Source organism: Poecilia formosa, unplaced genomic scaffold (assembly GCF_000485575.1).
Source record: "Poecilia formosa unplaced genomic scaffold, Poecilia_formosa-5.1.2 Scaffold63, whole genome shotgun sequence".
Classification (NCBI taxonomy): Eukaryota; Metazoa; Chordata; class Actinopteri; order Cyprinodontiformes; family Poeciliidae; genus Poecilia; species Poecilia formosa.
The window spans coordinates 1625453-1649401 of NW_006800002.1; the positions used below are offsets into that span (position 1 = coordinate 1625453).

Sequence of the window (23949 nt, forward strand, 5' to 3'; positions counted from 1 at the left end):
ATTATTTTACATTTGAACAAAGTGACAAAGATGATTTACTAAGCAGATAATCAGCCAAAGAATTTTATGTTTAATCTCACCTTATTTATTTATTTTTTACCTTTTCTCATTCTCTAACACCCCCCCCATCTCAGCCTCTTTACTGTGTGTTTATGAATTGGCCCTTTGTGAAATCTTCTGTTTACTCTTTACCACTGCAGCATAAAGTGACACTCAAATCCAAAACATTTGCAATGGAGGTTTTGTTCTTAGTTTGTTTCTTTGATTCATCTCCAGCTAATGTTCCGGGCAAGAGGCAGGGTTCACCCTGGACAGGTCACCAGCCTGTCACAGGGCCACACAGAGACACCTGGGGACAATTTAGAGACACCAATTAGTCTGACAGTCAGTCAGACTGTGGTAGGAAGCCAGAGTACCCAGGGAGAACCAACCATGCACAGGGAGAACATGCAGACTCCATGCAGAAAGGCCCCAGGCCGGGAATCGAACCCAGAACCTTCTTGCTGCAAGGCAACAGCTCTACCAACTGCACCACTGTGCAGCCGTGTTATTAAGCATGTTGTGATAAAAAAAAAAAAAACATAATAAAAATAGCAGCATAGCAGCAAGTGTTCAGTCCTTTGTGGCACTTGAGTTTAGGTCAGATTTCAATTAAGACCAGATCAGTTTTTGGTCTGTTGAACAGAAAAATGTTTTTACTCTCTTACCATAAAACTAGGGTTTGATTTCCTTTCACACCTGGACTCAGTGAAAGAATGTCATGTAAATTCCATCTTCAAACGATATTTACTTTGAAAATTAGTGACATGTTAAATTCTTGTTAAATATTTTAGGCTATACGGATAATATTCAATACATTTGTATATTATTGAAAAGTTCATTTATTTCAGGAACTTTATCACTAATTGAACACATTATGTAGATTAATTACACTCATGGATATTTGATTTCCTTTATTTCTGTTAAGTGTGATGATTTTCCTCTAACAGTTCATGAAAACACGACATTTAAAATTAGATTATAACCCCAGACCAATGAAAAATTTTACTTTTAAAAAACAGAAAAGTATGCCAAACAACTACTTAAAGGTTATTATTTTCAAAATCACAAAACTCATGAAGACATTTTTAATTATTGAGTATGACTGTCGTATCTGTGCTTTGAAAATGGCTGAACAGAACAACTAAGACTGGATGAGTTTGAGAAAATATATTTTCAGGAACATAAACGAAACGTAGGAACATAAACAATGTTTTTATGAAATGCTGAGTGTAATGATTCTGTGTAACGACAGGCTGTTATAACCAAATGTATTTTTACATGAGAACATGTCAACCATTCATGAATGCATTAGTGTGGATTATCAGTCATGAGGACAAAACCATCCTAATGCTGGTGTTGGTCGTGTCTTTAGCTGGACTGATGTTATTACTCCTGTGCTGCTGCGGTTGTTACCACATCTTCTTGTTTTCCCTTTCTGAGGTCGGCAAGTAGGACAGGGCTTGTGCAGGTCCACATGTGGTTAGAGCTCAGTAATCATTTATTTAACTGATTTTATCTATTTCAAAGAGTCCAAACTCAAAGAAACAAACTTAATTCACTGTTTATCCCAGTTTGTAAACAAGGACAAAGTTTAGTTTTAGGACAAAAAAGTCAAGCATCAGTTATTTCCTCAGGAAATTCAAGGCTATTGCTTCAAAACACCAACATGAGCTCAGTGTAGGAGGATTTTAACCCTTGCGTGTGCGAGACTGAAGCAATACAATTGATGTCGCCTCGGGGCCCATGCGGACCCCGCAGAGGTGAAAACCACACAGTTGATGCGTTATAGAGGAAGCCAACCTGCCGCTGCAACGGTGGTGTAGAGCAACACAAAACACAAACACCAGAGTTCACAGTAGATGCCAGCATGCAGCCGAGTGAACGCAGCTAGCTAGCTATCCGTCAGAAGGTTCAGCAAATCTGTTGTGGAAATCTGAGTTCAAGCTGAAATTATGTTAAATATTTTTGGATTTTTGATTAGGAAATAAAGAGGCGAACAAAAAACAAACATGAAAAACGTCTCACCTCAAAATAGAAAAAAATCAAACTTTTTATTATTTCCACCCATTAATCCAAAAACTGACATCTGATTATCAGCTTGAAAAAAACATAACATTCATAACCATGATAAAGAAAATGTGCAGCAATTGATGCTAGGAGCAATTAGAAAATATATAAAGATCCAAAAAGGTGTCTTTAATTAACATTAATGAGTAGATAGCTTTTATGTTTTATTTAATCACCAAACAGGGCATATCTCCATATAAAATTACCATTTAAAAAAGCACTCAAAGCTGATAAATCAGTTCTCTAAATCAGTGACGTACAGAATTTCTAAAATTTTACATTTATTTCTTTCAGTGTAAAATATTTTGTGATGTTTGATACTTTAATGAAAAAAAAAACTAACATTTGCTGTACATTTATTGTTAACATTTATTCTGATAAAACAATAAAACAACCTAATAAGCAATGATCATCAGCGGTCATTTACAACAAGCATTAAAGCATTAAACACTATAAAAACCTCATAATAATATCAGTGATCATGACACTATGCAAACTCAGAACACTTTGATACAAATACAAACTATTATTACCATGACATAATAAGTTTTGCTCGAAGAAGGAAAATCAAACCAACCAAAAAAAAAAAGGTTTGCTTATTTGCTTATTAATAATATCAGCCAAAAATAATACTATAATACTAATGGTCATTTAAAGAACAAATCATACAAATAGACATCAATATTTCCTACTTTAAAAGGTTTGTTAATGCTTTCTGTATGCTTTATTTTGAAATGCTGATATATTTTGACTAAAATACCAGAATGTTCACATAACTTTTATACTTTTGGCTGTCTGACAACACATTTTGAATATTAAATCAGGTGTTATGATCAGTTCCTCAGTACTTGAATAATTTACCAAATACTTTTTACACTTGCTTAATTGAACGTGTTTAAGGTCTGCTACTCTGTTTGGAGTACAATTTTGGGGTACTCTAACCGACCTCTATGCTTTATGGATCACCTTTTAAAAACAAAAAACACCGCCATAAAATAATGTCTATCACTGCAGCGGACGTCCCCCGTGCATGGACGACGCGCCGTGGGGAGCGTCTCTTATTTTTATTTCTGAAAGGTGGCAACCCTAGTTGGCATGAAAAAATGAACAGATGGCTAACAGGATGTAGCGTTAGCCACTTTAGCTTCATGCTAACATCAGTTCCTTGCTGATGTTAGCTTTTGGCACGAGACACTACTGCTTCAAAAATGGGTTTATAAGTATTTTTTTTAACCCCAAGTCTGTTTGAAAACAAATGTCAGATGCCAAGGTGTTCATAAAAGCACCAACAAGTTTGGAAATTTAAGTGTTCATAACGTTTTTATTAAGCTAGGCTATTAAAAGCATCAGGGATTTATTTATTAAGCAAAAAACTTGTTAATAAAATCGAGTTCTTCTAAAGAAAACAAAATGGTTGTCTATGGAAAAAGTTTAAAGTTCTTGAAGGATTCTTTCTGAAAGGGTAGGTTTATTTTATTCACGGTTATTGGGTTATTTATTTATTTACATGTTTTTTATGAGAAAAAGACGGGGGGGGGGAAATCATTTCCACCTGCATTTTTTTATTCAGTTCCTCACAAACATGTTGAGAAATGTATTTAAAGCAAATACAGGTGAGGTTAGTAACTGTAAACAATTCATTAGAGCAATGTAAAAAGAAAAAATGCAACACAGTTGCCATAGATATAGACCAGGGATGATTCAATAGTTTCAAGAATGTTTTCTAAAAACACAGCTATTGATAGACTTTTTTCAATGTTTATTTATTTTATTTATTCAAGGACATATGTCATTTGCAAATGTATTTTTTGAGGTTTAAAAACAGTTTCCATGGACATTGTATGTCAAGCTCTCCACGAACGAATACGAAAACCAAACAAAAAAGATGTTTGGTAGTAGTTGATAGTATTTGGAGTTTGTCGTCTCTGCTGACATCTGACACTTTTATTGTTTAAAAACTTGGGGGGTGGAAAAAAACAAAAACAAACCCTGAACCTATCATTTGTAAATGCAGCCTCTCACCTACTAACATGTACTTTTAGCTCACACAGTAGCTTCAACATGTGCATGTTAGGATTTCTTTGGTTTGTTTGTTTTTTTTTATAAATAGTGCAGCTTCTCATCTTCAGTGACTTTGTCTCTTTCTTTGCTCTTGTCTTTATTTCTTATACATGTTCTTTATTTTTTTTTCCACTCTTTTCATCTAGATGCTCCCACCACTATCCCCACACCCACCACCAACCCAGTCAACACGCAAGGTACTGTATTTCCCCACTACTGTCCCTCTCAGCAAAACAAATGTGTGTGTGTGTGACAGAGAAAGCTTGCATGCATGTGTGATGGGAAGAAAGAGAACAAGGGCTCGTACCTACAGTGGAAGGGAGACAGTGGCTAGCCAGTTTAAATTAGATAGCGCTGTTGATAGGTGACAGTGAGGACGCGCAGTGCGGGACAGTCGGAGACACCCGTCACGGCCGTCTCCCCGCTCGTGCATTTGATCAGAGGGAAAATTTGCGACGCTGCTTCGCCGCTGTGTTATCTTATCGGCATCTGCAGCTATTTATCTCAACTGGACCCGTCCGTCACGTTGTAATGCCCGTTACATCCCCTCTACAAATGCCAGTCACATTTTGTCTCGGCGAGCATCAATAACCGTTTTCCCGCGGACTGACAGAAAGTAGCTTGTTTTGCTGCGCTAACGGCGTAGCAACCTCTTGCGTCATTATTTTACGCTTAGGTTTACCTCTGCTGCTGCTGCTGCAAAAAAGTGTTTCAGCACAAACCATTATTTTCTTTTTTTTTTAAGGCTATTATTTCAAAAGCAGTGTTAAGGCTAGACAGATGGTGAGGCAACCTTGGGAGTTGACATTTGGATATGCCAGAATGTGACATTTTAATACACAAAAAAAATCCTCTTTAAAGAATAGATCGGTTTATCAATAGCCGCTTTATAGATATGGCAATTTTTCTTTTGTCGTGGGCACTCTGGAATTCATTTAGTTTAAAAAAATAAAAAATAAGAAGAATCCAAGGCGACCAATAATACGTTAAAAGAAAAAAAAAAACTCAGGAGTGAGACTAGATCAAAAGCAAACGTATTCTAATGAGGCGACTCTAGATAACATTCATTTACGCTTTCATTTGATCAAAGAAAAAAAAGCTGACATTTTAGCTCTATTTTTGTGCGTCGGATAAAAATAGCGGCAGGTAAATCTCTCTTGAAAATGAAGCAACTTTTTTCCCTCTGGTTTCTCCTTCAGACCTGCCTCTCCTCTGTGACAAACGGCAAATCCGAAGCGCTGCAGATCAGCGATCGTCCTCTAACGGTTAAAACCTCAGTCAGCTTACCGACTCTCTCTGGGAGTGGCGGAGTCAAACGGGACGCTGCTTTGCACATCTGTTACATTATGTTGCAGTTTTCCATAAGCCTCTCTCCTTTTGAGTCACCGTGATGCTGCCGTCTCTGTTTTGTGCTAAAACATTCCGAGGAGACGGGCCCCAAAGCGGATTTGGCGTGATTTATGTGAAACATGCTGGGAGGCTGTAATTGAGCTTCCTTGCAGTTCGCTGCTCTCCTAAATACTCCCGTGTCACAGGGCAGTTCTGAGCTAGCTTGTGGTAGATTGCTCTGCTCTACCTTAATTAGCATAACGCCACAGTGTAGCATTTCTGTCCTGCCAATGAGTAAATATAGCTTTGTTGGAATAAACATGCCACCACTGAGGAATTGTTCTTCTTAGAGAGACACATCCACAGCTACTCGGAGATCCTGATTTTAAAGCCAGTGTCTGTACGTCCTCTGGTCCAAATTTAGTGTTGCCTTAGAAATATTTAAGGCAATGTTATGTTTTCAAGAAAAAGTTGCCAGTTTTCATCTTTGATGCTGTGTCTCTGTTTCAGAGGACTTGATAAAAACTTTGAGCTACATGTAGTGAGTATTTGGATATCTGTACTCACAGAGTCCATTGGGTAAATTCTTTATCTTGGTCACGAACCACTAATGTGAGCGCTTGTGCCACATCTCCATGGCAACCCCTAACATGAGGACACGACATGAGGAAGAAAATAAAACAGAGCAAGAAAAGTAACAGCAAGTTGACCAAATCTATGCCAAAGACACAGCGGATAGATTTTTAGTACCTAAAGCTGTGGTGGTTTGATAGGGGTTCCCAAACTTTTCCGATTTTAGTTTCCATTTTAGCAGGTTTTTTTTTTTTTTTTTTTATTTTGACTGAAGTGAAATTGGGACACTAATCTACTGCTTCCCTAAAGTTTGGTCAGATTCAGGGACAAAGACAGTGGCAAGGCACCAAATGATTTTTTTTTTTTTTTTTTTTTTTTTTTTGCAGCAGCAGCAGCAGAATCCTCCACAGGTGGGCTACTGGATACTTCCTTAAGTCTTTTCCATGTCAGAAACGTTTCCGTCTCTTGCTTGCTACGCCGGTCTGAGGAGCAACTCGGCAGAGTGATAAATTTGGCAACCAATCAAAAAAGAAAAATAAGCATGAGCTAAAAACATGTCAGTAAGGTAAAGCACGTAAACCGCAAATCAGTAAAACATGTATCAATGGAATATCAAATATAGCAACAGCAAAAAGTTGTATAAATAATAGTAATAGTGTAGTTACAGTGGGTGGGGTGGGTTAGCAACATGCTACAAACTACCTTAAGCTACAGAACCAGGCAAAGACAACATTCATGTCAGGTTTGTTTGTATAACAATATAACAGTTGTATAGATGGGCTTTCAGCCTTGATTGAAAGGAACTCAGGGTTTCAGCCGTTTTGCAGTTTTCTGGAAGTTTGTTTCGGATTAGACGAGCATAGAAACTGAATGCTGCTCCTCCATGCTTGGCTCTGATTTTACAAATGCAAAGTAGACATGAACAAGAAGACCTGGTTACAAACCAGGTCTTCTTGAATGTATTTTTGTGCTGAGTCATGATGACCAGCTTACAAACCGCACACAAGCGCAACTGCTACACGGTTGACGTAGCAGTAACTCAATAGCAACGTTACTTAAATCGAACGTGACACCATGCAGATGCTCTGTCTCCACTAATGAAGATTTGCTCACCTCAGGATGCTGAATGCCTGATTGACCTGCTGAGTAATTCAGATAATCGTTTGGCCAATTGGGGGAAATCATGACCTTTTTTGAGCTTTGAAATGTCATCTCAAAATGATAAGGATTTTAAAAAGACAACTGTTACATGATAGCATAAGTAAACAATATAAATAAACCTGATTTTTAATTGCATGCATGAGATTTGATATGTGTTTTCCAAATATTTAATTCACATTTTTTTCTCTATTGTTTTTATCTTGTTTATTTGTTATTGGGTTGTTTTTTTTAGCTTTGGTTGAACAAACACAACCTCATCTCCTCCCATGAAGAAATAAAAAAAGGACACCACTTTCCCACTATAGAGTAAAAAAAAAAACATATAACTGGCTTTTTAGAGTTAGTTTCTTTTTCGTCATAGTTCTTATATGGAAATCTGTTTGTTTTTCTGAAATACGATTCAAGTCGCTATATTTATATCTTGCTTGCAATTTTCTCCTTTAGTTGTGACTTCAGAAGTGTCAGTGCCAAATCCTAATATTGTCTTGTGCAATGAAAGAGCAAATGTCATAACAAAGCACAGAAACTCACAGCGGTTTGTCTTCTGCGTTTGTTGTTTCATGTTCAGAAAGTTTTGCTGGAAATTATATCATCAGGTCGCTCGGAGTCTTCCTAGATGCAGAGAGTGTGTGTGGGCGGGTAGACCACTGGGGAGAGATAAGTCACTGTTTTAAAAAGAACATTTCTTTCATGTGTTTGAAAGTTTTCAGGCCTCGTGTCTCGACATGTGTCGCCGTTGAATATTTAAAGAAGTCTGAAAAGCTTCTCGCTTCCGACTTTGTCTCAAGTCAGAGACGACGCGGGTGTGTTTAAGGTGTAGCTGCCAATCCGAGCAGCTTAAATGATTTTTAGCATCAGATCCAAGATGGAGGCCGACATCGAAACGAGCATTAGCAGGCCCCGATTTTCTTTTCTTGCGGTTGCGTTCCGTCCGGGGAGAGGGGGATATAACCGCGGATCTCTAGCTCTGAAGGAGAGCAGAGAGTCTGTCGTGATAATGCTTGAGCTCCTCAGATGCTCACAGACGATCCAAAGCAGGGACATCATATCCTAGGTAAGCCTCCAGTAAACCCGAGGCGTTGAGGAGAGCCAGAGGAGGGTAGGCATGAAAGAGGGAAGACACGAAACAAAGACTTGTGTTGTTGACTTGATTGAGAACACCCGTTTCTGCAGATCGTGCTGCTGTTGGACCCCGCCGGATTAATCCGACTGACAGAAAGTGTCTGTCGCCCCTATAGATAAATTTCCTTTTATTTCTTATTCTCCTACTGGTTTATTTTTATTTCTAATATTTGACTTGCTTAAAATGGCTAAGTAAAAACCAAAGTGGGCTTGTAAGACGCATTTCCCCCCTGATAGACTTTGTTTTGTTTGGTGCTTCTTGGATGCACTTTATTGTTTCAGCTAAACAAACCCTTTTTAAAATCAGCCTGAGTGAAAGTAAAAATGTAGCTTTCAAGAGAAGATTTCATTTATTAAGGGAGGAAAAAAAAAACCTCTCCAAACAAACCTGGCCCTCTCTGGAAATCAAATCAATTGTTGCTTAATCCAAATAACAAGTAGTGCCACCAATTGCTAACATCTCAGTGCGATTGAAGTCCAGACCTCGAGATAGACACTTTATAACCAATATTTTTTTCCTGTATTGTTACTTTTGTATGTTTTTAAGATGTTCACAGTGGAGTATTTCAAATCTGATGGCTGGACTTTCTCTTTCCAAGCATTATCTTAGAGAACTGAACTTACGGCAGGGATGCAAATCTGTCAGCACCTAGTGATTCAGTTTGATTCAGATTTTTAGGATCATGATTTGATTTAGAAACGCAGTTTTTATTATTCAAATGGCCAAGAGATTTAGTTTAAAATATGACTGACAAGAGGAAAGGACAGTGCAAACAAATAGGCCATTTATTAAAAACAATTCAGTAGGGTTGTGCTGTGGTGGCACAGGGGTTCAGCACAACCCTCATATGGAGGCCTTAGTCCTCGACGCAGCTGTCGCAGGTTCAATTCCCAGCCTTGGCAACCTTTGATGCATGTCTTCCCCCTTCTCTCATTACCCACTTTCCTGTCAGTTAACTATCAAATAAAGGCCCACTAGAGCCAATAAGAAAAAAAATAAAAATTCAGTGAAAGTTCCATTCTGTATCAAGTTTATCTTTAAACAAAAATAAGTTTGTGCATAAAATTCTGTAACTTAAACCACCAGGGTTACCGTGCATTCGCACCAAACTCGTTTCATGCGGCTGCTTTACGTTCAAAGTCTATATTAAGGCGTGTTTCGAGCAACTAGAGCAGCACAGTTTGAAGCCTTTGGAGCGTTTGATGCGTCAACACATCCGACGAACAGGCCGGCAACCGAAAACAACCGTAGAGCGAGTCTGATGCGTTTGGTGTGAAAGCATCGTTAGGTTAGCTTAGCTGCCTGGCTTGTTCTTAAATTTTAAAAAGTACCAAAAACATAATTTTACAAAAAAAAAAAAACGAAAGAAAAAGTAGACTAAAAATAATTTTTGAGCATTTTTAATTGATTTTAAATTCCCAGAACCAGTTCATGGTTCTGTTAGTGAGGGGATGTTTTCCAGGTCCGACAGCACCAAAGCAACTCCAGGCTACTACGCTACCACCAACATGCTTGACTGTGGGTAGGTTTATTTTCTGAGAGGCTGTTTGGATCATGAAGGATGTAGAAGAACATTCACCTTTTACTAAAAGCTCCATTGTAGAATGCAGGATAGTTTTCCAAAATGATTGTGGATTGCTGTGATATTTCCTTTGGCAGTGGTTTCCTCCATCCCATTTTTTCTGCCCAGTTTCTCTCTTCTGTTGTTGGATCTTGACTATTAACCTGAACAGAGGCAGGTTAACATCCTGGGCTTTCGATGTTGCTTGTGTCTGTTTTGGACTCTTTTGACTGACTCGTCAATGCACTTTGGGGTAATTTTGGTAGACTGGCCACTTCTGGGACAGTTTTCCTTTGTTAAATGTTTTGGGCATTTAAGGATAATGACTCTCTCTGTGGTGCGTTTGAGTCCCACAGCGTTACAAATGGTTTTGTGACCCTTTGTAGACCAATAGATGTGAAGAGTTTGTTTTTCCATCTGTTTTTTTTTTTGTTTTTTAATATCCGGGCTGGATGCGTTGCTTCATATTCTCAGGTCCTATTTAACCAATTTCTGCAAATATCCAGCCTGGCTGATGAAAATGAATTTAGGTTAGTTAATTCACGCCTTGACTAAACAAGAACATCAGTTTAGGTCACCTCTTTTCCTTTAATCAGCAAAAGCGTCATTTGAAAACTCAACTTTTACGGTTTCACACAAAAGTTTTTCAAATTTTACACTCAACACTTAGGAGAATGAAAATTTTACAATGAAAGATGATCGTATTTATGAATAACGAGCATTTAAAAAATTAAAAAATAAAGAGCATTTATGGTGACTGATCGTTTTTCTTTGCTCTTTTTCTTTTCCATTGTGCATTAAAATAACCAAATAACTTTTTTTTCCTCTTAAAAAAATTTCCAAAGGCTGCACTTCAAGAGTGTCAAGTGAACTATTTCACGTTGCGAATGTCTGAATTTACACATCACCCACTGCTTTTATTAACTGCCTGTAAGAGCTTTGCCAGCTAACAAAGTAGACATGAATTTTACTCGGGCCTCCTCGGCTCGCCCTGCGGACCTAATCTGTGAGCGGCTATATAAATTTCGTTGCTGTTTTGGCTAAGCCGTGAGGAATTGTGCGGATCCTCGTAACTTTTGCAAGGGGTGCAGAGAAACATAAATGATTTCAGGGTCATTCTCATGACTCCTCTCAACAAAATGTACTTATGCTCAGACCAAAACCGTCTTGTGATGGTATTTCAGGAATGCACAGGCTGTTTTAAGGCTGTGGTTAACTCTTTTTCTTTCTTTTTTTTTCTCAGTCCTGAGGTTTCCACTGGAGTTTATTGGCTGGATGCTTGACTGTTTAACCGCTATAATAACTTTTTCAATGCTGACTGTGGCACATGCTAAGTAATATAGCGTATTACCTGCACAAGCAAGTGCTTAGTTGTGTTATGAGATTATTTAGTGTTCAAAAGTACCAGATAAACTTGACGTTTCGTTGTTTTTTATGTGTTTTTCACCATCATCATCACTGTTTTAGAAATTGTAGTTTTATTGTCCTCATTTTTTCTCCCTTTCCTGATAAGTTTATTTTTCAGTCATGCCTAGGTTCTTAGACAATTTTTCTCCCATTATTTATTCAGCTTTTAATGGAACAACATACTTTAAGGTCTATTCTAATTGGTCTCCAGACAATTCGCAGTGAAATCTCCCTTAAGTTAAAACAAGCATTTTACTCCACCAGGGTGAGTGTGTTTGTGTGTGTGTGTTTTTTTTTAACAGAGATAAAAATGCTTATCCAGATCTCCTTTTTTTATACCACATTTTACCACAAGGTTGAACATAGAAAGTTATGTGCCAAAACACTAATGCTGTGACCTCATTTTTCTTTCCTTGTACAGAATAGTTTTAAAACACCCGTACCTTGTGCATCTTCAAGAAAATAACCTATATCTCTTATTATTATTATTATTATTATTATTATTATTATTATTATTATTATCATTATAAGCTAGTTCTTTGCCTGGATATTTTCTTGGTTAAAAAAAAAAGTTCTTGCTTTTTTATTTTGTAAAATCTCAAAAGACACACTGGCATCTCATGGAGCAGTTCAAGCTCACATCCACATTTTCAGAGGCCTCGTCACTTCCGTCGAATGTCATTATGTTTATATATCAAATAGTTTCATAGGCTGTTCAACTTCTTGAATGTATTTAGTGATCAAGCCTTTGCACTGAGTTTCACCTGTGGTGGTGTGGAAGCGTCTTTGGGGGACCAGGCCGTTGTTCCTGAGAGGAAAAAGTCTTGCTTAGATACAGGTTGGGATGAATGGGCCAATTAGAGGCACGTTCTAAAAGGAAGCGTGTGATGAGATTAGATAACTTTAAATTATCTATTTGTGTAATGGAGAAAGGGGAAAAAAATGAAGCATTTTTAGACTGCTTTGAGGCTTCGCTGAATAGCCGTCCTTGTGCAGCAAAGATGTCACTTGTTCAGTGGTTTAGTTTTGAAATAGTAATGTTTGCAAGCGCCTCCGTTTACCTTGAGCGCTTCCTTTCCACATTTTACGCGCTCGCTCGTTTCGGTCTGCCACATAAAATTCGAATAAAACAAGCCGCGTGTTGGTTGTAGTGCGAGGACGCGTTGGAAAAGTTCAAGGGACGTGAACGCTCTGGTTTTGTGAAGACGTGCGACTTTCCCGTGAGAAGGTTGGGTGTGTAGCATTAGCTGAAAACAAAAGGATAAAAGAGAGGAAAGCTGAAATGATACGCCCCTGTAATAAACCTGGGGAGAGCCGCGGCGGTCTGATCTCGTCGCTGACAGCAGACCCTCTAATAGGATGCTCTGCTACTGACCAGAGCAGCAATTAGTCATTCCGGCGCGGAGATGGAAAAGGTGCGACTGTAAAGCATGTGACAGTGGGACTTGAGCGGAGCAGATCTCCCAGCCGCACAGACACGGGCATCAGTTGCAAATCCTCTTTATTCTCCCATAAATCCCCACGGTTGCGCGCATCCTGTCAGGACGCCGGTGTGGACATGTCAGCGCTCTCTGATCGAGCCGCTAGCACAGCGAGGGAGAGCGGGAGGGGAGGAAAAAAAAGAGTGAGAGAGAGCGAGAAGGAGAAAGAGCTGCACCGGGGATGTGGACAGCAGCCAGACACATTACAGACATAATCAAATTCTACTTGATTCAAGTGCGAGGCCACAAAAGGCTGCCATAATGATACCGTCTCTCATTTGGAGATTTTCTTCCCACTCCGAGCACCTTCTGTTGTTATAAATGCAAAAACAGTTCGGCGAGCTGCAGGGAAACTTAATCCTGGATTTGTTAGCGCGCCAAGTGACAAACCGATCCACATAGGAAGAAGGATAAATGACAGTAATCATAATAAAGGACTATGCAAAGGGTGCTAATTCGGTTAAGGCTTGATTTGATTGTGACTGCGATAATATATCTGCTGGCTGTGAGCTAAATAACTGTTTTAAACACTGGCCCTGAGAAGACAATGAAGGAACGACACTGTTGAAACATGAAAGGCGAAGACATGTTTACACCGAGATATCTAATGATGTGTCTCTCAAAACCCTTTCTTTTTAGCTTAAACATAGACGATGCATAGTGAAATGTGTTGCCAAGTATACATTTATGTAGAAGGCAACATGTTGATCAGTAGAAAATATGTAAAAGGCCAACTTCGAATATTTATTTGTCAGATTAATGTGATTCTAAAATGTTTTTCCAACAAGCTTTTTCAAGAACTGCTCCGTTGTTAGTATCAAGATCCCTGATCAAAGTAAAAGAGCAAAACTCAGCTAAATTCAGTACATTAAAATATTCCTTCTGGTGATGCAAAATGTTTCCTTTTTCTGTTTTTCAGATGTAATATTCCAGTCGTGTTTTTCTCAGCTGGAAGCAGAAAATAATCAGAATCAGCAAATGTAAAGACTACAACGATGTGAAAATATTAGTATTAGTATTGGCTTTTAATGTTTCTTAGTGAATCAAGTTACTTAAATAAATTAACTTTTCAACAACGCTCTTTATTAAATATCAGAGCACAGCTGAAAATGGAACAACTTACTTGAGTTTGCTTATTTAATAAATTGAATCACTTGTATAGATATGCTACTATGAGATTCTTCATTTTATGCCACAGTGAAGTACCTGTTACCTTCAGTTGTTGTGAAAATGCCATAAATATCAAAAACAGCTTAAAAGAAATCCATCCGTCTTTGCGCAGAGCCTTACCTGACAGCTTGAAAGTGGTCTCTGTCTCTTTAAGAGCCTCCTACCCTTTCGGTACGTCGTCATAGCAATGCTTCTCCACGCCCATTGATGAAGTTCACAGCCGATCTCAGGAGGGTTGTAGTTCACACAATGAGCTCAGGCGGTGTTTGCTAATTGCTGCTGCCGCTAGTCTGGAGGATCTGAGAGGGTGAGGGTTGCTGAGTGGAGCACACCTGAACGGTTGCCACGGGAGACCCAAGGAGTCAAAGCAACACTCTAGGTTAAAGCCCCACACTTTAACGTTTTGACGTTAGATAATCGCGACGAAAAATGCCACAGATTCACGGTTCCATGACGTGTAAAGAAATAATCTGTAAAATGATCTAAATAAGATTATTTGAAACTTAATAACCCTTTTTGGCATTCAAATTTGAGCCTAATTTTAATAGAGTCTTAATAATTCCCGGCCAAATGTAATGAATCAATGACAGCAATCTGCCTTCCTGAGCAAACGTGGAAAGAAACTGTTTTCAAATGACAATATCATACTGAAAGTGACTGGAGGTGCTTCTTTAGTTATTTTCTTATTAATATTTTCTTGTTGCTTGATTTGAACCAGCTGACTGGCAGTGATGGTGCTGCATGACTTTGTTTTATAAAGCTCCAGAAATGTCTAACATCTATGTTTTTTCTTAAAGTGTGAATATCATAATTATCATCATCACCTTTTATTCTTTGTAAAGCACTTTGGCCAATGGTAATATAAAAAAAAAAAGTCTTGTTTGATTAACTTCAATCAGTAATTATTTAAATGTGTCATTTAATAATGATTGCATTACTTCTACATAAAGGAATTAGCTTAATTTACACTTTGGATCAGTTTTTTTAAAGTTAGCTACCTGCGCCAGATGATTAAAGGTTCAAAAAATGAGTTTATTTTACAGAATAATTCATATTCGACAGAGGTGCACATGGTAATTAAGACGTTGTTTGTCACAGTTAATTTAGGAATTGAAATGACCAAGCATGAAAAAACAAGTAAAGCTATCATATTAATGTGATAAAAAAAATAAACATATTATATGCAATAAATGAGAAAATTCAACACAAATTGTAATAATGACAAATTAATTACAACTTTTTCTTGACAAATTTATGAAACAATCTCAAGAAAATAATTTACAGAACAAATCAATTCACTTTTCTTAACACAAAAAAAGACAAAAAACAAAACCGTGATTATGGGACTTTAAGTCCTCAGAGAGCTGTTGAAATGTTGAAAGTTTCCCCACTGGTCCCCTTCTGCCTTCACGTGTTAATCACAGTGGAGAGTTTCCTCCGGTGATGCGATGTCACCTCTGGATTTGTTTACAGCGCGCAAACAGCAAGCACTGCAGATAAAACTCACCGACAAGTTTCTGTGTCCAAATCAATACCACATATATCTGAACACATCAGCTACACTGTTAAACAAATGGTAGACTGTTTTTTTCCTTCTTTCTTTCCTTCTATCTTTCTTTCCCGCTCCTACACTTGCTCCCAATAAAAGCCTGGGAAAAGTTGCGGTGACGTTCGCGCGCCGTCTCGTTTGGCGATCTTCCAGACGCCCGCCGTGCTGCGGCGCGTTCAGAAACCAACGCTTTTAAGGCTGTAGCTGGTACGTCGCAGTTGTAAATTGGAATTGCTCAGCCGTGAAGGCTTACGAAGATTATTTTGTTTATCAGACATCCTCCAATAATAATAATAATAATAATAATAATAATAAAATCCCTGATTTACATGTTATCAGTTAAAAACCTTCTGTTTAGTTGGAACACGTCCATGTAAAATTCATGCATGGTTCACAATGACTGAAGACGGGTTCTACCAGGTTGCTATCAGTAGTCAGTATCTTACTAGCAGTGGGTAACTGACTGCCTCATTTTAGACAAACAGATCAGTCTTTGTCAAGCTAACTACTAATTAAAGTGAACCAAATAACTTTAGTGTGAACAATAGCTGTGTTTATGCTTGTTTACAATTGAAATCAGAGATTTATAAATGAAAAGACACAACCATTTTTTTTTCACATCATCATCATAAGTCCAACTTAAACAGTAGTTGGCTAAATTATTTGTGTTTGCCAAAGAGAGAATAATTGTTTTACTCTTTTTAAATTCAAAAGTTTAAATACATTGCCTTAGCGTTTGTTAGAATTATCTTCAAACTCTAATCTTTGACTTGAACATTTTGGGTATTTTTCCTGAATTTAGTTGCTGTAGTTTGCTGGATATTTGGCTCATTTCCACTGAGTATATATAAGCACTCAAACATCTAAGCTTTGTTTTACACACTTATTTTTTCTAGACTTTAGTGAATAGAAATAGTTTTTGTTACTCCATCTAATAGAGCAGAAGGTTTAGTTGGATACAATGTCTCACAGTGAGAGGAAAACCAGTTAAATAAAACAACATGACTGGTCTTAACACATGTGACTGATATTTACTGTTGTTTTAGGTGACCTGCTTGGACAGAAATTGCACTTTGAAACATAATGCAACCGACAGTCTTCACCTAAATGTTGCAGCTTCAGCCGCCTTTCTGCTGTTACTCCGTTATGTGCGGATGTTGGCATTTTTCTCCCAACTGTTGTGTCGACCAGATTGCTGATTTTGTATTAGCGAGCCGTGCTCTGGTTATGCAGGTCTCACTTTTCTCCACATAAAGGTAATCAGTTGTGATGGTGTAGCTGCACTACAGTACCGTGGCTCTCAAAATGTCTTTTTTTTTCTTTTTTTTATGCAGAGAATAGAAATATGCTTTACTGCCTCACTGTGGGGAAATTCATCAGTTGATCTTTATAGAGAGAGTTTTCATTTCTTCTGATTAGAAATGTTTTATTTTTACTTTAAACGGTGCTGTAACAGTAAAACATCATCATCCATAGACAGTGATAACTTCCCGCTAAAATCAGTGCAATGCAAAAAATTATTTTTTGCCGGAAAACGACTAAAGCGCTTTGAAATATAGTCAAAACGCAGATTTCGATGTATTTATGTCTGATTCTGATTATGTACAGTAAGTGCGTATAAATATCCACTTGTAAACTTCTATTTCATGACCTTTCCTGCAAATTCTATAGATGATAGTTTATCCTGACCTTTAGTCTTTGACATAACTTAAACTCCCAAATTTCCTGTGTGACCAGCAACATAATAAACCCACATGCAACAGTGAATATTTCCACATAGGAGCGCAGTGACCAGGAGACTGAGTCAGCACTCCTGGTCACTGCTGACCTTTACATTTGAAATCATCTTGCAGCACACTGAAGCCCTGTGCTTTTGGCATGCTCTGTAATTCCCTTTACAACAAAGTCGGACGTCGCGAAAACGAGCAAAAATTAGAGATTTTCGGCACGCGCCCGCGTCGGGTTTTTGGGGTCATGTTTTGTCCGCTCACCCCGGCGGTAAATACAGAACCGATGAACAGGAAACCAGCAGTGTTCAGCAGTGTGCCTAATGCGGGCAACACGAAACGCAGCCAACCATAGCCGTTGATACTGCTGCCGTTAGGGGATTTTAAGTTATTCTCTGACATTTTTGTGATAGTGTCTTGCTGCTGACTCCGGATGAATTTTTTTTTCTCTCCCCTCCCCTACTTGTTAAATCAAACTCTCCCTCGATGCGCCGAGGCAGCCAAGACCTCCGCGTGTTTCCTCCAGGATGTGTCAAGTGAAAAGACAGGGGGTGAGCAAGGTGAGGGCAGGAGGCTGGGAGGGAAAAGAAGAAGAGGAAAAAAAAAGGGAGGGAAGATGAGACAGGACGGTGCACAGGCCATTTAGCGGGAGCATGTTCATTAGCATGGAGCACGGGCCGTTTCGTCTCCTCCGGGGTGTGTGTGTGTGTGTGTGGAGGGGGGAGCTGTGCTATCCTGACATCCTTGATACAGTAAACAAACTGCGCCTTGTACGGGCCTCGACGCGCAACAGCCGTGCCCTCCTTGTTGAAGATGAATCCATTTTAGCGGGGGCGCTCGGCTGAAACGGAACTTTTCCTATTAATTACGCTCATCGTAGGAATCGATTCTGACAAGCCGAGCTACCGAATGAGGTGTTTTTCCTTTCTTTTCTTTTTTTATTATTATTTCTCAACTTTTTTTTCCTTTTTTTTTTCTTTTCCTCTAGGTTGAGATGTGACTGCCACATCTCAGACCCTTCAAGTCGACTTATTACGCCTTTTCGTCGCGTCGAGAAATTCTGCACCCTCAGCTCGTCTTTTATCAAAATCATTCAAGTTTGGAGCATGACTGGGGAGACTGATGGAAAATTGAGCTGCTCTCTCATGCAGCACAAAGAACAGTGCAGCCATTCCCCCTCGCCCATCACTCCTCAATCAGACCCAATGTGCACAGATATAGACTATTGATAAATGCCTCTGAACTATTCTGAGACTGGAAATTTAAGGGCTTCGGAGTTTCGCCTTGTATGTCGAGCGGCGCACGGATAAATCTGGCTAAGTGCCGGACAGCGATACTCGCTGACACCTGAGGCAGTTGAGTATTTCTCGGTTTTGGGGGCAGAGGAGGGACGGACGCCGGCCGCCAATTTATCTCCAGACGCGTGTCTCTTTCTCATGATTGAGCTCTATAACTTCCAGAAATGGCCCCTTAAATCACGCCGCATCTTACAGTGTGTGAATTCTCGCCGAAATTGCAGACAGTGTCTGCCGTTTCATGGTGGAATGACTGTCTTAATATTTTCAGCGTCGCTCGCTTGAGGAGACCCCAGGGGGGATGTCTGAAAGCAAAAGTAAAAAAAAAAAATAAAAAAAAAAAAGTTAAAAACTGGAGTTCGGCAGTATGACGCGACGACAGCTCCTTCTGTTTGTACGTTTCAGTCTGCCTAAGCAACAGAAATAATTGTACAATTAAAAATCATGTTGTTTTTTTTCATATAATTCTCCTTTAAGGATAAAAGATTTTTTTAAGAACTGAGGGATGAAAAGATGATTTTTTTTTATCAATTATGAACCGAAACCCACATGATTTCTCATAACAAGAACCCTTCATATTTATTTGTGAAATGTGGAGGAAAAAAAAAACAATACAGAATAAATTAATCAAGCAAAACATCGTACTGAATCAAACCTTAAACCTGAGTATTCAGCCAGGAAATACGTCCCATTAAAAACATTTTTAACACTCTTCTTTCTGTTACTTTGTGAGAAAACAGTTTTTACTGATAAGACAGAACTTTTCACAAATTTTGACCACTTGTTTGCACGATCTCTTTAGATCGCCCACAGTCTTGGGTTTATGTTGTTTTCTCCTCTGTTGGTTTTCTACAGGACAGATTTTCATAACTCAAGAAATGTACTCAATACAAAGTTTACGCGAGGTTACGCCCCTGCAGTTAGACATTATATAACTTCAAGGCTTTTCACACGTTTCTACCAGAGGTGCCAAGTGGTGTGAAAGCAGCTGTGTATGTTCAGAATATTCCTCCTCTCTTTAAAGTTTTCTGGTTTGCTCACTCTAACGTTGGCTTGGCACTCTGATGGCCAGAAAACCACGTGTGTGTGGGCTGCACTTTTACCACAGTTCTCAAGCTGAGATTGTATCAAACCACGATATTAACTTTTGGTTATTGTGTTTTGTTTTTTCTTTTTTTTTTACTTTGGTTTGCAAAGACTCCAGAGCCGGCGAGGGCGCGCCGCAGAAAATCGACCACGCCGTCATCGGTGGAGTGGTCGCCGTTGTGATGTTTGCCATCCTCTGCGCGCTCATTGTGCTCGGCCGGTACTTTGCCAGACACAAAGGTAAGCCAGCGCCGCCGCGCTTGCTCGCGAACACATTGTTGAGAGTTTAAGTGCTTTATTTGAAAATGGAGTGCAGCAGAGTTGAAGAGAAAAGGTGGAGAGGCGGAGCGCGCCGGGCGCTAATTCGTTTGTCCCCCTTTTTTTTTTCTTTCTTTTCTCCAGGAACTTACTTCACGCATGAAGCCAAGGGAGCGGACGATGCGGCCGACGCCGACACAGCAATCATCAACGCAGAGGGGGGCCACAACAACACAGACGAGAAGAAGGAGTACTACATCTAAACCAGATGGGCCTGAAGTGATGGTTGGGGACGCGGTGGGAGCACTGCGTCCAGCGTTGATTGGGTAGTAGGACGGCTTGGGTTAGGGTAAAAGAAGAAGGGGAGAGGAGGAGGGAAGTAGGAATGGCGTAGCCGCGTGGGAAGAAGAGGCGTCGTTTAGTCTCCTGTCCGACCCTTCCTTGGACTGCCGGGTCCTATTCTGTACAGTATAATTATTTTACAGACAATTTTGTGCCTTGTTCTATTTCTTTTGTCGGTTCGTTGGTTTCTATTCACATGCTTGTTGGATTGGATTCTTTCTCCACGTGCTCTACTTGATCCTTTGTTGCGTTTGGCTTTCAGAGGAGATAGAAAGGGGTCTGGTGTTTGTCAGTGTGTGCTACAACTAGCTTTTAGCTCATGTAACCAGATATACGAGAGGCCAGCTCACTCACACTTTAGTTCACTTTTTTTTTTCCTCTTTTTCTCCAGTTGCTTATCAAATGAAACCCAGTATCGACATGTTTCTCCCCACTGGGTCAAAGTCCTGTGGTGCCTCCCAAGTTCATCACATTTAGATGCAGGTCTGATTGGTTTTGACGATTACCTGCACACACACACACACACACGCACACCCACCCACATACACACACACACACACAACCCCCCTTCAAATTCAGACTCATTGTTGATTACTTGCGTAACCGTTTTGAGTACTCATGCCTTTCTTTGAATGTATTTGCTAAAGGAGTAAGAGTCACATGCATATGTATATGGGGTTTAAAATCTAGTTGTGAGATGCAACCGATCCCTCAAAAGCTCCCAGATCCAGACACAAGCGCAGAACTTTATTTTGAACCACATTCCTAAAAAGTCTTGAGCAGCTACCGTTTCTGAAACGTCTTACTATATTCATCAGATTTATTAGATAAACTCTCCAATGTCAGTGGTACCTAATTCCATCCATATCTGCAATCGATGCCATGTTGTTTCTACAAAGGGATGTTTAAATATATATATATTTTTTTTCTTCTTTTGTCCCCAGGGTTAATCAAGATGAAGTATTTGCCAATACAGAGTTTTGATCTAATACTTGCATTTCTTTACAGCCAGATTTGAGTTGCACACTGCCTATCTCTAGTAAAATAAAGTTCAAATGCATGCCGTGTATGTAACGTACATCTCAGTAGGTCTACAGAAGTTTGAAGTGCTTAAGTTGACCAACTATCTTTCTCCCATATCGCCCATGCCATGAGGACCAGCGACTGCACAAAGTAAAATCCTAAATAAATAAGGCTAAGTTTTCTTATTCAGCTCAGGTCAGGAGGGGTGGATGTACCACGAAAAAAGGGAATAAAAACCTTTATTTTCCACCACATCAGTGGGCTGGTCACCCAGAGTGGTAAATTGAATCGCTGTGCAGTTGTTTCTGCCTCATCGCTGTCACTTTGAATCTTTTCTACTTGTAGTTTCCTGTTGGAGTTAGCATCATCTCGAGAAATACTTGAACTGCCAAGTTTGGGGGATACAGCTGATCAATTTTTGTTTTCCGCTAAAAGATAGCTGTTGACTGCAAACCTTTCTTCACGACATTCAATCCTGGCCTGTATAGTAAGGCGAGAACATGAACAGCTGAGAGCAACTCTGACTTAATGGTTAAAAACCATAATCAGAATCCCAGACCAACGCTTGGGATCGGATCGGCGGTGTCCCTTGATTTTGAGAAAGTAATCATATGAATCTGTGTTTTCATCTGTAAAACATTTCATCTCCTGCTTTATGAGTCAGTTGTTGGTTGTTTTTCTTTGTTGTAAAATTGTCGGTTTCATTTGAAAAGTTAGTCTTTATCCTCTTACCGTACCCAACTTTATTTAATATTAATCCTGGAGTCTGTCAGGTTTAGTTTACAGAGGCATTTGCCAGCTGTATTAATACCACAGCAGACTGCATCTTCTCAAATACATTTCTGGAAGATAGTTATCTTCTAAGCGACACTAATGTGCCATGACAGTGAGGCAAAGGTTGTTCAGTTTCTTTCATTTTCGTGTTTTTGTCTGATATTGACAAAGAAATGTGTATGAAGCAACAGATAGTGAAAGGTTAAGATTTCTGGAAAGACACTTTTCTGTAAGAGACTGACACTGTAATATTTAGTAGTATCAAATATGTATATATTAGACCTTAAATACGTTAGCAAAATTATTCTAATTAGCTGTAACAAGTAGCTACCTATTTAAGTAGCAAATTAGGATATGTATCTAAATTAGCTAAGCAGAAAACTCAGTAAATCAGCTAGCTAATTTAAGTACATATATTCGAGCTAATTTAGTTAAAAAGGCAAAGGAGCTGTTTAGCTAAATTAGCTACACAACCTGAATACCTGATTAGCTAATAATAATAAATAATAACAATAAAATAATAATAGTAACACAGTTTGGTAGTTTTCTAAATCATCACTTTAGCTAATTAAACTAGCTAAACTGATTTATGTTTGACCTATTGAGCAGATTATTTTAATAAAATTAGCTTAGCAGCTAATTTTGCCATCAAAGTAGCTAACTAAAGTAAATAAGCTGCTTAACTATCCATCCACATTGCCTATAGGCTACACGCTAACACCAGATGTGTTAGCTAACTCGCCTACACTCTTAAACATCATTTATTTTGTTGGCTTATAAAGTCCGACTTCACCCAAGTATTGCGTCATGCTAAAACAGACAGCTAGCAGTTCTTTGCTAGCTTAAAATATCTCCCATTTTCATATTTCCATTCCATGCCGACGAATGGCACCAAATATTATGAGTCTTTGTGCATATTCCATAAAGAAAGTTGGAAAGTCTTCTCTACAAAATGTCCCTCCTTATCTGCTGGAAGAAAACAATACTGATGTCACTCTTTCAGTTAAATAAAAACACAAAAACTACATTTAGCTTTGAAGTCCTTGCAGAGCCATTTTTGTTTCTTATGCTGTTGTTGTTCTTGTTGGTTTCCGACTTATAAGACCTTTCAGTCACTGCAAGTATGATAAGTATGATACCTTAAATTAAATCCATTAAATTTTCCTCTGTGCAAATACTTTATCTTTGGGCTTTCTTTGATAACTTCTAAGGCCAAAAGATTTCACTTGGGGAAGCTCCTGTTTTAGTTTTTTGTTTTTGTTTAGTTTTTTCTGTCATCTTGTAGCCTCAAACCGCAGAGAAATGGCATAGTGCTACAATTTATCTCTCCTTTTCATTAACCCCAATCAAACAGTGTGAACTTTACACATTCTACGCCTCTTCGACTCACAGCTAGAAGAGCAAAACTTGTTTGGCAATTAGCAGGACACTTTATTGTATTGCCTGAAGAAGAAGAAGATGAGTAAGGAAAAAATAAAAAAAAGACCAGATAAAAACAAATAACCACTGCCTTAAACAGACCTCTTGATACATGCGATAATAAAATAAAAAAAATGAATAAAGAATAAAATGAAGGACATATTGTAGTGCCTTCTTCTGATCTCCAGGCATATGGTTAGAATCATACTCTAAGCTTGTACATATATCTGTCCTTTCTAACTTTCAGGCCAATACTCAGCCAAGTTCTCTGTTCATGCACTATAAAGTCACATCCTGGTTTTTGGATCTAAATGATAAATAAATCAAATTCATTCATTTTGAAAATAAAATATGTTGAGATCATTTTTGGTGATTTTTTTTTTTTGTGCAGTGGGGCCAGTATTTATAAGAGCAAAATTCAATTTGGCCTTAAGTATTTGTTGGTCGCCTTTACTGCGTTTGCTATTTATTTGAATATTTCCTGGGTGAAGGCTAAGCAGC

At 38.7% G+C, this 23949-nt stretch overlaps 1 protein-coding gene across 1 annotated transcript in view; it reads left to right on the forward strand.

Annotated features, from left to right (window-relative positions):
• cadm1b (cell adhesion molecule 1b) overlaps positions 1-23811 on the forward strand; it is a 282457-nt gene extending 258646 nt beyond the window's left edge. The window contains exons 10-11 of the mRNA XM_016672599.1: positions 19744-19872; positions 20035-23811. Coding sequence (XP_016528085.1) covers positions 19744-19872; positions 20035-20153 — 248 coding nt within the window. The 3' untranslated portion in view covers positions 20154-23811. The remainder of the gene's footprint in view (positions 1-19743; positions 19873-20034) is intronic.
• Positions 23812-23949: the final 138 nt, after the last annotated feature.